The sequence below is a fragment of the Opisthocomus hoazin genome, chromosome 4, assembly GCF_030867145.1.
Source record: "Opisthocomus hoazin isolate bOpiHoa1 chromosome 4, bOpiHoa1.hap1, whole genome shotgun sequence".
Classification (NCBI taxonomy): Eukaryota; Metazoa; Chordata; class Aves; order Opisthocomiformes; family Opisthocomidae; genus Opisthocomus; species Opisthocomus hoazin.
The window spans coordinates 71,807,741-71,822,905 of NC_134417.1; the positions used below are offsets into that span (position 1 = coordinate 71,807,741).

Below are 15,165 nucleotides of genomic sequence, written 5' to 3' on the forward strand. Positions count from 1 at the left end.
CAGCAGGACAATGCGTAAGCATGATATCTCTAGGTGCTTTTCAGAACTAGAGCAATAAGTTGGAATTGGTTTTTGAAGCCTAACTTATCATTTGCTAAGGAAGTGAAATCAGATGAGTCTGAAAAATGTACAAGATGTGTTATTAAAAGACAATATTTGGAATGGTTGCATTTTAATGTAGTTTGACAAAATGTGAACAGTTTTTTTTTACTTTACAATATTTTGTAAATTTGAAACTCATTAATTTTATTGGAAAATACACAGTAGGAAGCTATTAATGTTTCATTTTAGAAAACTGATTTTTGGTTTTGTGGCCTTTTGTGCAATTTCATCAATTTACTATTTTAGAATTCTGGAAGAGAATTATTTGTTTCATATTTCTGATCATTGGTTATACAAAGAGCATGCAGAAGTGTCATTTTGTATTCTATTGTAATAAAATTCTCCACACCTAAAAATGTGAAAACTCAAAAGCTAAAGTGACCCATGTAAGATGACATGTTTAGTGTAGTCGCCAAAACTAAAAGGTTCAAAGTTGTTAAGGCTTGCATTGGGGAAAAAGGGGAAGCAGACAGATTAGCTCTCATGTTTTGAGAAAGTGTTTGCTCTTGCTGTGCACTTCCAGTATCTCTCTTTGTTACCTAGGTTTGACTGGCAGACTGAGTTCTGCTCTCTGGTTTGGTCTTAACAGTTTGAATTTCAACAGTGGATGGCAATGGGTTGGTGGTGCTCCTTTTCGATACTTAAATTGGGTTCCAGGTAAGCTTCATTATGTTGCTATGCAGTTTAAAAGGCAAAAATTTGGTCATCATGTAACATATTTCCTTTCTAGTTGTTGTTTTGATGATGAAAGATTGTGGCTATGAACACTGTGAGTAATGGCCCTTATGCTAGGGAGGCACACAGGGCTTGCTTAATTATCCACAACAGAAATGGTAGCCTCAGAATCTAAAGGAAAGTTTTAAAAGTCACCTATTTACACTTTATTTGTATATCTTCTTAATTTACTTAATTTCTATATGAGTACAGAATAAATCTGATGCTATAGGTGTCTTTATTTGTGAGATCAGACTGGCCAGTGTATGGGCTTTTTTGGTGTGGGTTTTTTTTTTTTAATTCCTTGCTTAAAGATTAGATTTTCATTTTCATTTGGGATTAACCTACCCATGTCAGTAACGTGTCAAACTGAACATTTTGGGCTAGTCTGCTTCTAAGCAAACCCAGGTACTTCACACCTGTAGTTGCAATGTTGAACTCTGGTGCCATTATTAAAAAGCTAGTCTATGCCATCTGCATACATGGTGAAGAAGAGGTGCTTTTCTGGTTTCCTATTCAGAGTGCCTATGTTAAGGTGTCTTTCTGCAGGACCCTTGTTCCCTTGGACTGGTTATTCAGGAAGCCTTTGGAAACTAGTTTGAAGTAGATGTCTGAAGTTATGCAGTGTAACTAGTCTTCTTTATCTGCATTGAGCATGTCACAATTATGTAATCTGCAGTAACTGTAAATGCATACTCCATCGTACCACTCAGTGGCTTCCTTGTGTAGATAAGACCAAAAGCACGTTTTAGGTGGACTAACTTCTTGAGTAGATAAGCTTTGAAGAGTGAATTGAACTACTTTATAAACAGCTCTCCGATGGAGCGAGCACACAAGGCAAACAGATAGGCTGAACTGCAAGTTGCTGTGAAGGTATTTATGGGTCTGTCATGCAAGTGCGCTGATGAGGATTTGCATGTAATGAAGAGCAGGGGAAAACTGATTGTGACGTGGAGCCAAAGCAGCAGGAGGAGCTGTTCATGGTTGTTAAAACTGCAGACAATTCTCAGTTGCTCTGTAAAGGATTCGGTGGGTTTTGGTGTAACCAAAATGGACTCCATTTATTTATCCATTTATTAGTCCTTATGTTTCATTCAAAGATAATACTCCTAAGTCCATATAACCTATATATTTGTGCTATCTCCTTCACGGCTTGACTTTGGTCAGCCTACCTCTGTCTCATCCCAATTACCCTGGATATTCAAGAGCAGGCTGTTATTCCACTAGTATATTCTAAAAGAAATTGTGGAAGCTTCATATTCTTCCATCTCACTAGCCCTAAATAAATAACAGAAAAACATTGTAACTAAGTTATCAACATTTAAACTAGAATTATCCTGGTTAGGCATTTGGGAGACCTAACTGCCAACAGCTGAATTTTTTTGTGCATTAAACCAATTGAAATTTGTATTTGTGAAGTAAGCATATCTTTTTCTCCTATGGGAAGAAGATATAACATGACTGCAAATGTAAGACTAACTGTAATCTAGGGTAATGGAATCATAATGATAGAAGAAAATTTTCTGTGAACAATCTCGCGCACTAAAAAATGTTGATTTGCTGTGTTTATTGGTGAGCAGTACTGGCACTTGCTTGTTATGTAGCATAGTGGCATGTGTTCAGAAATGGAAGAAAATCCATGTTGAGTTTAATCACATTAGACTAGATCCTGAAAAGTTCATGCAGTTTATTGCAGAAATTTGTTCTGTTCTACAGGTTCTACTTTTCTTCTGGATGTTTCTGTTAGTGCTAGTGCTAATCTTCAACTGAAAATATCCTGCTATTGTCATATTGTTTAGACAAGTGGACAAGAAGTTCACATTAGAAAACTAATTACTTGTTTTTTTTCTGTCTTTACTGTTATATCGAAAAACAGAATTTGACTAGCTTTTTCATCGAAAGATTATGCTCTGGAGTTTAGACATTTTTTGTTTAGAAAAGGAAAAAACCTAAACAGAATAAATAGGTGCACTGTAATACCTTCCATCAAAACTTTGAACCTGAGAAGAGGCTGTTACATTGTGAACCGGATTAATATCTCAACTTGTGGTTGCTGTGAAAAAATATCTCTTAAGGGAATGAACTGCCCTAATCAGTCTAAAGTATGTAGAAAATCACAATTGTCTGCAAGTTAATGTATCTTATAAGTAATTAAGTAAAGCATGGAACAGATTAGAGTGTGAGAGTAATTGAGAGGGTAACTGTGATATTGTTATACTTTGTTGTTGAGGTTTTTTGTTTGTTTGTTTGTTTGTTTTAAAGGATTTCCTTCTCCAGAACCTGGAAAAGTCTGTGCAGCATTAAATCCTGGCAAAGGTGCTAAGTGGGAGAATCGGGAATGCGATCAGAAACTTGGCTATATTTGCAAACGAGGAAACGCCACTTTAGAATCGTTCATTATTCCTGCAGGTAGGTTTGGTAATAAACCCTCAAGAAATTATTAATGACTAGTGTTTTTTATCTGTAATTCTAATAGGTATTTGTTGTTGCACGTGGTAAAACCAAGCAAAGGTCTCTTGCACACTGTGGCTTGACCAAGATTCCCTGTAACAGTGAACAGCGTGTACTTCCTTTTTATTCTGGCCTCCCTACTTTCTGCGTAGTAGTCTTTCTATAGTAGCTTTGAGTACTAAATTGCAGAAATGGTGGAGTTCTCTTTTCCAAAAATAAGCAGAACTGTCAGATTTTGTTTGTAAAGTAAAAAGAGAAATAATTTAAGGTTTTTAAAAAATTATGTAATTATCTAAAGCCTCTTGTACTCAGTGAAACTTATCTATTTCTTCTTGCTGTCATTTTTTACTACTTATGAAATAGAGTCAGTTTGCCAGTGCAGGTTGGTAGTGGACTAGAGGAATTTTTAAAATTCTTTTGAGAGAGTTAAATACTTTTTATATGTCTATATATTTTATAATTAGATATATATTTATATATGATATATAAAATTATTTGTTTTAGTATATATAAAACCTATTTAACTTATGAAATTATTTAAATTATATATAAACAGACTGTTTTTCAAAAGAAATGAAGTTCTGGCACTTGCCTAATGTACAGAAGAAAGATGAAATAGGGATAAGATTTCATAGCTTTATTTAGACCTGTTTCCTTAATATCTCTGTGTACTATAAAAACCTTGTAACTTATTCCTTTGTTTCATCACTCCTTCTTTCTGTTCTTTCCAAGTTTCTTCCTCTTTCCAGGACATACAGGTAGCTCCTAAATCCACTGACATTATTTAATATATGTTTTAGAAGTAGAAAGCTATACCATTACTGTATTTCCAGTCCATTTATTAATACACATTACTGGCAAACCAGATGTTTTGGAAACTCAGTGTTTGACATTTGGCTTAAAGAAGAAGTTTTTTAGTGTTTTTCCTGCTTTTGCCAATATATAACCAGTGCAGTCAAAACCACCTAGGACAGAAACTTCTGCCTAATTTGTTTTGCTTTATTGCTAAGAGAAAAAAAAACATAAGAAGGAGCTAATGTCTCGTTAATTAAATATTGAAATAAATATTTAATACGTAAATTAATGACATTAACACTTCAGTATTGACATCAAGCATGTTTGGTGCCTTAGCTGAGAAGGACTTCAGTGCATATTTTAATTATTCCCTAAATTAAGATGTAAAGTTTTGTTAGTATTTATATACAGCTGATAACCAGATAATTTATATAGGTTGTCTTTGTTCAGTTGGCTACTGCTTAATTTTTCAGGTTTCATACATCATTTGTTAAACACTGATGCCTTTGAATTTACTATAAATTAAATACTGGCTGCTATCTTATTTAGATACATGTTCTTATGCGCTAGGCTTTTGATTCTCTGCCCCCCCTAGTTTACCAGTAATTTTGAGGAAGAACAGAAATGAAACAAAAGTTTTCAGTTGTACAGAAATTGCTGGGTAAACATGGTGACAGATTAACCAGAGATTGGCAGTGATTTACTTCATAAAATATTTTCCAAAATGTCCCATGGGGGGAAGTCATAAAAGGAATAAGCATGCGATCCTGCAAGGTGTTAAGTGCCCTCAGCTTCTAATGATGTAAAGGAAAACTCATGGCAGATGATGTTTTCCTGACTAGGGCTCCTGAGTCAAGAAATAAATTAATCGCAAATTCATACATGCATTTAGTTGTGCACTCAACGTTAAACATAGAGGCAATCCTTTGAAATTTTAACCCTGTAAGTTACAAATGAGTCTAACAAGGCAGTATATGAGGACTGTGGGGCAGAAGAACACTTTACGACAGCATATAATTATGCTTCTGTCCAAAACAAAGTAGAGCAATATATTCACAAAATACTTATTTTTGTTGCAGATGAAGATTTTCATGATGCCAATAACTGTAGGGTTTTTTTGTGTCAGAAATGTTTTCTTCCAGCAGGGTGCCACACCATTGTGTACATCGAAGTGATGTAGAATCTTAGTGCTTCAAAACATTTGCCCTGTCGTACAATAAAGTGGATTAATAGGAAACTGTTAATTTCACCTGCAAAACTTGCTCATTTTTTGACTTAATTTTCTAAGGAAAGGCTGTCTGTCTGTCTACCTCCACCAAGTGACTGCCAAAATAGATTTTATCCCAATTCAATAAGGTGTAGTGATCTAAAGTATTGTTTCCAAGTGTTTCATAAAACATTCGATTGGAGGAAATAAATGTTCTTAGTGTCACTGTTGTGACTGCTGTGTGAGTTGTCTCTTATCAGACCACAGAAGATGGGTGTGAGAGAGAGAAATTTGAATGCCTGAATCATGGGACAAACTTCAGCTAGTGCTTTCACCCTATTAGACACCTAAGTTTATCACTGTGAGATCTTCAGACTTCAGGATGCCAAGCTTATAGTTTACAAAAGTATTTATTTGCTCTCTGTTTGAGGAATAACCATTCTATGCTTTCAAACTTCATTTCTGTATCTTGATCTATTCCACAGTAAATTCATCAGCTTGACATTTGGGATAACATTTTTTTACACATTAATGTGATTTCCTTTGTTACATCTTGTTTGTTGTAAGTTGCATTGCTTCTTTAGCTTAAGTCAGATGAAGTTCAGGGAGCAGTACTTGTTTCCAATAGGATGAAAGAATAGATTGTATGGCTTTGCATTGTCACATACTTTCTTTAAAAAGAGAATAGAGAAGCACAGAGTTCATTTTTGCTGAGTACTGGAAATTAAGAACTTAAGACTTTCTCTGAGAAATCCCCCAGCTATGTCATGTAATAAGACTTGCACCAAAGAAACTAGACTAACCACTGTTATTTTTTTGTTTTGTTTTGTGGCCTGCAACAAATTCTGTGGTGTTACTGGATTTACAAGCAAAAGATTCTCCCACCCTGACATAGCTGCTCTAGTGTTTACAGCAATAGTCTCACAGTCTCCTTCCGTCTGAAAAAGATGGACTCACTGGGGAATAAATACCTTTGTGACTGTCTTTGCAGCCATGTCTGAGCTGCTGATGTCTATTCTATTCAGTGTTTAGAGTTTGCAGCAGGGTGCCTCAAGAGTGTTGGAGGTGCATATGTGTCTAATTTTTTTTTTCAAAGCAATGCTCTGACTGTTGTAGCAAAGCACTGTAAAATGCATGTGCTCGCAGCTGAGACCAGACACAGGACAAATTCGGCAGCTGCCTGAGGCATCAGACTAACCTCTGCAACAGCATTTGCCATCTCTGTCCTCTCTTGTTTCTCGCAACCACACCATGTACATTCAGTTTGTTCTTCTGGGGTTCATCCACTCGATATTCCAGTTCTTCCTCTCCCGTGGCAGGATTGACAAGGCTCTCACCAAGCAATGGACCCCTTGGTCTGGGGTGACAAAGTTCAGTTTGTGCTAGCCCTTTTTTGAGGCAGGTCTGCAAACAGCAGACACTGTTTATATCTGTGCTAGAAATCTGTGTTGTGACAGTAAGTATCTGCTACTCTTCAGCATATTCCAGCTGAAACAGGATCTGTGCTTGCAGCCTGGGCCGGACTGGTCATGATTTTGGATAACCATTTAAATACTGCTGCGGAATATACCCCCTGTTATACACAAACACATTGCTTCTCCTTCTCTGACATACACAAGATTTTTTTGCCAACAGAATTTCTGCAAACCTGCTGTCCTTGTTGTACTCTATATAGTGGTGTTTGTTAAATCCATCTGCTGATTACAAATACGTGCTATGAGAATCATAATTTGTTTCTACAACAGCAGTATTCTGCTTATTATATGTTCAGGTAGCACTCCTCCCGAGGCTGAATTGTTTGCTGAACAGCAATGTGATAGTTGGCAGTACTCTGGTGCTGTTCTATTAACTTTTAAAAGCATGTTTTAAGCATAAATAATTTACTTTGTCAGTATAATTTTCTCAATTAAGCTTTTAAAAGGATTCCTAAAAGCAGTATTCTTATGTGATTCTCTCATGATACTGTAGAACCAGTTATTTTTTCTTTTCCAGTCTAGCAAATGGGGCTAATCCATAAAATGCCTAAGGTTTTGGGAAAAAAATTACCCTCATAAATACGTTTTGTAAGCCCAGGTTCTTAACATATAGCTATACAGCATGGAGGAGGAAGAGAAATGCTGACATGAGTGTATAAAGATGATAAAGCACGGCTCTGCAAACCTTACCTTTTTGTATGTATATATAAATATAAAAGTCAAAACTGTGTTTTGTGGTTATTTTTAATTCTGTCTTTTCACAAGATGCAAGCACTTGTTTGCAATTGTAGTGTTCTTTAAAAAAAATTTGGAAGTTTCAATTTTTAATCATTGTTACAGGTTATTATCTCTGTAGATATTTTTCAGCTCCATTGTTCTTTATAACAAAAATATATAATTATTTGTTTGTTACGTCTTTCCTTATGTGTTTTTCAGTCTTTAGTTAAGAACAGAATTCTGAAACTCTTCATGCTCATTTTTCTTTTCAGAGAGTAATGTGCCTGTTAGATGTCCTGATCAATGGATGTCATATGCTGGTAACTGTTACGTAATTCACAGGGACCCCAAAATATGGAAAGATGCCTTAACATCTTGCAGAAAAGAGGATGGGGATCTGGCAAGCATCCATAATGTTGAAGAGTACAGCTTTGTTATTTCCCAGCTTGGGTACCGTGAGTATTTTTTTTGCAATAACATATACATATTTATACCAAGAAAATAAAGAGTTTTGAATATGCCTTACCTATTAATAAAAGAAGGAGACTGTTTAAAAAAAGTGGCCTGATCACAGGTGCAGAAGGAGTTAAATTTAAAATTTAAAAAATCTTTATAGAAAAAAAACCACAATAAAAGCATGAAAACCAAACAAACTGTACCGTCACAGTAAAGCTGTGGTTGATGTCGTGAATTGCATCAACCCCGAAGTCCTATTTCTTAGGTCTGCTTCTACCTCCTTTTATACAGATTAAACAATTTTCAAGATTTTCAGAAGCTGGAAGAATTTTTACTGTTGGTCTGCAAATATAGATGAGGGAAAGCAAAGTCTGGTGGTCAAAGACAGTTTGGGAAAATCTGGGTCCTATTACCAACACTGCCGTGTCCTGATTTTTTAAGTCACACTGCTTGAGTTTCTTCTGAAAAAGGAAGCTGTCTGTCCCAGTATGTGGATTCAGATGTGCCCTTGTGGTTGCTGTTGCTTTACAAGAACCTGATTTTGCATGTAGTATCAGTTACTGCTTTTTGATGAGAGGAGCATGTTCACACCTATGTATGCTTCTTTGCAGTAACTGATCCTATGCGTCCTTTTAGTGCCAGGCAAGTGTGTGTTAGTTTATCCTTCACTGAAAGTGCAGCAAGCTGCTTTGAGCTGCAGTGTAGCATCAATCCTGGAGTGGCAATCATAAAATAGCTGATAAGCTTTAGTTTTGTATCCTAGCCTACTCCATGGCAACTTGTGCTTGTCCTCACATTCCTGAAAGAGTGATTTGTTATTCTTCAACAACATGAAACTTATACTCTTTCAAAGGAGATTATCAGGAAAGGTGTCTTGATGAGACATTAGGACACTTGAAATAAGTTAGGCTTTAAAGGAAATTAGTTGTATTTCCACCTTACTTCTTGGAAGTTGATTATTTCATAGTTTAATGCCTTCTCCAAAGACCTTTCCTGAGCTGACTGTGCTGCACTGCTTTTGTAAAAGTGGATGTTTCTGAAAGGCAAACAGACCTGAAGGAAAGCAGGCTTCTCACATATGGCACACTCACTGCAGCAGACTATTTTGAAAGCATTCTTTTCAGAGGAGTGAAATTGGAACAACTAAACAAGTCTTTTAAGGTAGTTTATGACAGTATCAGATTACAGTTGTTCACCACTGAGATGACAACACCATATATTGCAGTGCCTAGAAAATCTTGTCTGCATCAGAACTCTGCTGCAATAAGTACTGTATAGAAAGAACAAAAGTCTGTCTTTGTGCCAAAAATTTCACAGTGCCATGATAAAACAAAGGAAGAAGGGATATGATATGAGTATCATTATAGTAGCCGAGCTCTTGTTGGCATCACACACAAAGGAGGACTTCAGAAAGAACATGAAGAAGAATAAAGAAGTGCATTCTGCATGTTTACATGGAAGTCCAGCATGTGATATGGCACTATCGTGGCCCAGTCCATGTCTGAGAGAGAGGGAAACAGCGGGTGGGAAAAAAAAAATCTTGGTATTTAGTCACCCAGCTTCAGAGATGATTGCAAAACTCTATGACAGCATTTCTTCTTCAGAGGCGAAAATGTTATGTAGGAAGCGGCTCTGCTGAGCCAGAAATGGCTCTTGGCCGTTTCTGATTTGCAGGGCTTACTTACATGACTTTGATGTAATCATTTTGTTAAAGAATGCTGTTTATTGTTCATACTACCATGGTGTGCGCCCACCACAGTAGGGGCTCTGGCCATGGATGAGGCCTCTGCTGTGCTAGGTGTTCAATATACACAGAAAGATTTTAACAGGTAGCTAAACACAAAAGAAATTAGAGAGCATGGATAGCAGTAGCTAAGGAGGGAGTGAGAGCATGATGGGCAGTGGAATTGGAACAGGTCGCAATTTTGGTAGCAGAGGAGTGTTTAAAGGAGGGTACTGAGGCGTGATGTTGGGGGACTTCTGAACATGAAGAGCAGTCTGGAAGAAGAGGTGAAGGTGCCTATTTGAAAATGGAGCCTGATACCCTATGAAGCTGAGCCCTTTTTTTTGGGGCAGTGATGGTAAGGACAGTATGGATGAGCTATGAGGACTGATCATACTTAGGTATAATAAAGATGGGATGGACAAAGAGAAAGGAGAGAGAGTTGACTCCATTGAAGTGACGGGCTGGGAGGATGATTTTTGCAGCAACTTGGTTGGTCGAAATGGGAAGCCTCCATGTTTGTGTAACTAACAAATGGGATGTCACAGGAGAGCTCCAAGTTGTGGGGGTATCTAGGAAAACCTTCATTTGAAATGTGTTAATCAGAAAGGATTGCCTTGGGGGCAATGACTTTTGACTGTTTCACAGGCACTTCTGCTGCTGGTGACAGCAGCAACAGAAAAGAAACAGTTCCAGTTCCGTAGAGACACCCACTCCCGCAGCTGATGTCTTTTTGGGTGGGCTCACAATCCCATTTTTAACTCCATGGGCGATTTCGTTGTCAGGTTGACTGTGGTCAGTCTGGATAGAGGATGTTAGAGGAAGACTTATGGAAGAAGGCAACAACTATGATAACAAGCTAAATAGGAAAAACCTCTGAGTGCTGTAGGTGGATTGTAGAAATGCAAGGTCATAAGCGGTGGAAAAAACTGTTTAAAAGTAGTCTCCCTATCACTCGTCAAAAATACTCATAATGAGTATGTTCTAGCAATCAAGTAGTTCATACTCCCCTTGGAAAGACTGCTGTCTAAGGAAAGCACTGTGCTTGTTGTTGATCACTGTGATCTGAGACAAAAAGAAACATCTGCTACCTTTAGCATAGGCTGGATGACAGACTATAAGTAATTAAATAATAATTTAAAAAATGCCAATTGCACTGAATTAAGTCATAAAATCAGTTCTAGAGAGGAATACTCTTTGATGATGATGGAGTTCAGCCTGATTGTAAATACCCACATTTTTAATCATCCTAGTTTAATCAGAACAAAAGTAGGTATGAACATTACAGTAGCAATGTGTTAGAGTGGTGGATTTTAAGCATAGACAAATAAACCTCTAAGAAACAGAGGCTGTAAAGTAATATCCTTAACCAGTCCTGCACTTTTCTTCCAGCCAAAAACCAACAGTTAACTCCAGTAATTCTAAACCAAAATAAGTCCAACAATTACGTGAATTTCATTTTGCTCTGAAATGAAGTAAAATATAGGAACGAATGTAATGGGAAAACTTGCAGGTACTCTGGTTGTCAGCTCTGAAAGCCAACACTGGGTGTCTGAGCATTGGAAAAGAGGGCACTTCTTCACTATACCAAAGGCAGGAGGAAAAGAGGAGGAAGCATTTTATTTAGATGGTTATTCATATCTTGTTACAAGAGTTCTGAGGTGGAAAAAAAGAATGAACCTAGTTGTGCTGAAATGTAATTCAACAAAGAGAGTATTTTGGCTGTTATATACGAAGTTAATACTCGTATTGCCAGTACAGTGAGTGGCCTTTCCTGGTGACTGGAGTGGTTATATAAAGAGTAGTCTGCCCTTTTTATGAGACAGGGAGCCTTAATTTCCTGTGACTGCCTTTTAAACTTCCAGAGAATAAATTATTTTCTGTTCCATGAAGGTGAAAGTTCACATCATGTAAAAGGACTGTTAACAACCTTATTAATCATATGTTTTAGAGCCAGCTGATGAGCTGTGGATTGGGTTGAATGACCTCAAAGTTCAGATGTATTTTGAATGGAGCGACGGGACACCTGTCACTTACACCAAGTGGCTTCGTGGAGAACCCACTCATGCAAACAATAGGCAAGAGGACTGTGTTGTTATGAAGGGAAAGGTAAAGTCTTGTAGCTATTGACTTAATTATCTTATGATTTCATTTATCATTTGGGCTTTTTTCTATACAAGGGCACAAAAGTAGGGGATGTTACTGTTTGAAACAGCCTATTTTAGAGTCTTTTCAGTGTTAATTTTTTGAAGAAGGATCCTTGTTCAGGGCTGCTAGAAAGTTGTTTTTGTTGTCTTCCCTGAGAAGCAGACAAGTGGTGGCTTTCCTTGAAGGCAACTGCTCCCCAAGATTGGATTTGATCTGGATTTCAGTTTGTGCATGTGCGCTTTTTTGAAGAAAATTTTAATTACACTATGAAACACATGAACACGTAAATGCTTTTCTTCAGGAAGCTACAAAGACTTTTTGGAGATGTTTTGATTTTTTTCTGCTTTGACTGAGTATGGGATATACACGTACCTTAAAAAAATTGCACTTGCAATTTTTAATGATGCTAGAGAGAAATACTATTTTTAGAAGAAAATAGAAGACTTCATTTTCTCTTTCTAGGCAAAGTTACAAATCTCAGGTCTGGGTGGATTAGATGTTATGCTTGTATCTGCACTGCATATGAAGAGCTGGGAGAGAAGTAGTTAGCAGTGGCATTAGTAGAAGCCTTCAGTGAGTGACTGTATACCTACAATTAAAAACCTGCTTTGAAAAGGCTGCCTTTTGGAATCTGACAATGATCAATGACCTAGGTGTACTACAAGAACTGAGATAATACCTGGTATAAAAGTCAGTCTGTGTGTGGTATTGCAAAATGATATTTTTCCTCTTTGTGATAAGTAAAAATACTGAACTTACCACCTCCTTCAGGGTTTACCTATTTTACCGGGAGGAAAACAGGTATTTACCCATACCAAAGACATTTTCTTATTTTGCAAAATTAAAATTTGAGAGCTGTACTTTCAGTAAACAACTTATAAATTGAAAAGAACTAAAATTTTTTTCCCAATTGGCCTGAACTCTATACAGAGCTTGCCTCATAGGGCAAGCCTTACACTCAAGCCCCTGTAGGCCTAGTTTTCTACCTTACTTCACTTAGGTGCAATCATCAAAGGCAACAGTAGCATATAGGCATGCAGCTGGTTCATATATCTCCATCATTCTGGTACACAAGAAATTCTGGTGTTCTGAAATTGAGACTGAATGCAGCGGGAGAGGGCTGAGTCAGCTCTGCAGCAGGAAGAAGCTGTAAGAGACATAGAGGAGTTAGCAGGTGCAGCAATAGAACAAAAAGGAACCACATCATCAGTTCCAGGAAAGAATGAGGAAGAGAACTAGAACAGCAGCCTCGGGAGAACAAAACCACAGTAGTATCCATGGAAGAGGCAAGATTATGTAGGGTATAGCATATTAATCTCTTAAATTGAGCAGAGCTATGTGTGTTTATGGAGGTGTTCTCTGGCCGAGCCAAAGCTCAGATCTACAGTTTAATTGCTATATGAACTAAGTAGGGAGGAGGAACTTAATGTGCAGTCAGATGTGTCCGGAATGTTAGAATTTGATGTGTATTTTAATGAAGAATTTTGCATTGGTCAGAAGCATGGGGAAGATTACAATCTATTAGAAATTCTTCTCCATTGTATTAGTGGACATGCTCTGGTGAGAAGAGTGTAAATGTGTGTTTCTTCCATGGCAGTGAGGCCATGGTGCACATGGTAATTGAACAAACAGGTTTTTAAGGGTGTGAGGATTTTTGTGCTCCATTGTGCAGTAGCTATGCCAGTGCTGGTTGAGGATGTACTAGATGCTTTATCTAACGGAATTATAGGGTCAGACAGTGGAAGGAAGCTGAATGCTCAAATATGAGGATCAGTCAATGGAGTTTGTAAATGGCAGCTGCTTCAAGGACTTTCGTACTGGTCAAGGCTGGAGAGCTAGGTCAGGAATGGGAGGTTCGCGAGGTAGCTCGCCTTGGTGCATGTGGTTAGTGAGTTGCAAGGAACACATAGTTGAGGTTTTATCTCATCTACCATCCTGTGCCCTAGCCTCATCTGTTGGTGTGAACTTCAGGGTTTTATGGTATTGCGCATGGCAGTATTGGTGCAAGAAGTATTAGAGGAGGTTAGAGGCTGACAAGGATTTCATAATTTGGTTAGTACTTCAAAAAAAGCGTTAAGACTCCTCTTGATATTCATAGTTCCTTGATGCAATCTTTTTTTATTTGTCTTTTTTACAGTCTTTTGGAACATATAGGGCAGCTTAAATGCATTGGTAAAGCCATGATTTTTATCAGAATGACTTGGCTGCCTTCCAGCCAAGAGCTGGTTGACCCCGAGAAGGTCAGAGTTTTCGGTGGTTATGTGAAGTGCCTACCAGCCTAATGAGACTGAGAAAGAAGTGGTAGGAGATGATGGGACAGCCACCAATAGACTTGCCTCGCAGTCAGCATAGGACAGAGAAGACGCAAGCACCAAGCTGAACATCCTGGGGTTCTTCATTGTTGTAGGCAATAGTGTTGAGCTTTGGGAGAGTTTTTGCTGGAAGAAGAGCTTGTTGAGGCTCTTGAGGACTTTGCATATAGTGGCACAAGGGACTGTGTATTACCATGATCGTTATTTTACATTTCTTGGTGGGGGAAGAAAAAAAAAAAAGAAAGAAATTGCCATCAGCCGCTATGATTTTACTCTTACAAAGGCAGAGTCTTCAAGGGACAGGTAAGAGTGCTTTGCACAGGGGTTTCTCTTCCTCTCCCAATACCTTAGTTTATCTGTTGAGCTAAGATGTGTGTAAAATATAGTTGGAACACCGTGCATTAGGTTCAGTACAGCTCTCACGGAATGTCACGTTTTTTTCTGAGAATCTGTAGTATGAGGAGTAACAATGTTAATTCTAACTTTGACAAAGAACTTTTTGCATCTTCCACGTTGTCTGTAAGTATTAACTGAGGAATGCAGTCTTCTGGTTTTTTTTTCTGTTGCATCTGGATTTCTGCAGGGAAAGATGACATCTCCCTTTCCTTCTGCATGCTTATTAAATCAGTACTCTTTGTAAAGACGCTCTATTGCTGTCATCTCCAAGGGTTTGCTTTTCAGAGTGGTAAATAATCAAGGCAGGTCTAAGTCAATGGTGAATCAGCCCCCATAGAAGTGAGGCTGGAATGAGGTTGGAATTAAGTACTGAACTTAGATGTAGGTTTTGCTTCATTTAAAGCTAGCGAAAAGTAATCAGATACTTAAAAGAATAAAGCACCTTTTTTGAAGACTAAATCCCACTTGACTGTTCTTATGTTCAGGATGGATTTTGGGCAGACCATTCTTGTGAAAAGAAAATTGGCTACATCTGTAAAAGGAAACCAATGTCAGAAGCTCCTACAGAAGAGGAAACTATTGACATGGGCTGCCAGAGAGTAAGTGAAGAAAAAGCTGTCTGACCTGAATAGGCTGATAGGAATGGTTAAGAGGAGAAAATGCCTGATG

General features: G+C 37.7%; 1 protein-coding gene across 1 annotated transcript in view; it reads left to right on the plus strand.

Moving 5' to 3' along the window:
- MRC1 (mannose receptor C-type 1) overlaps nucleotides 1-15,165 on the plus strand; it is a 62,549-nt gene that overhangs the window by 14,320 nt on the left and 33,064 nt on the right. Inside the window, exons 5-9 of the mRNA XM_075419462.1 lie at nucleotides 646-759; nucleotides 3,079-3,225; nucleotides 7,734-7,916; nucleotides 11,592-11,749; nucleotides 14,982-15,095. Of these exons, the coding sequence (XP_075275577.1) occupies nucleotides 646-759; nucleotides 3,079-3,225; nucleotides 7,734-7,916; nucleotides 11,592-11,749; nucleotides 14,982-15,095 (716 nt within the window). The remainder of the gene's footprint in view (nucleotides 1-645; nucleotides 760-3,078; nucleotides 3,226-7,733; nucleotides 7,917-11,591; nucleotides 11,750-14,981; nucleotides 15,096-15,165) is intronic.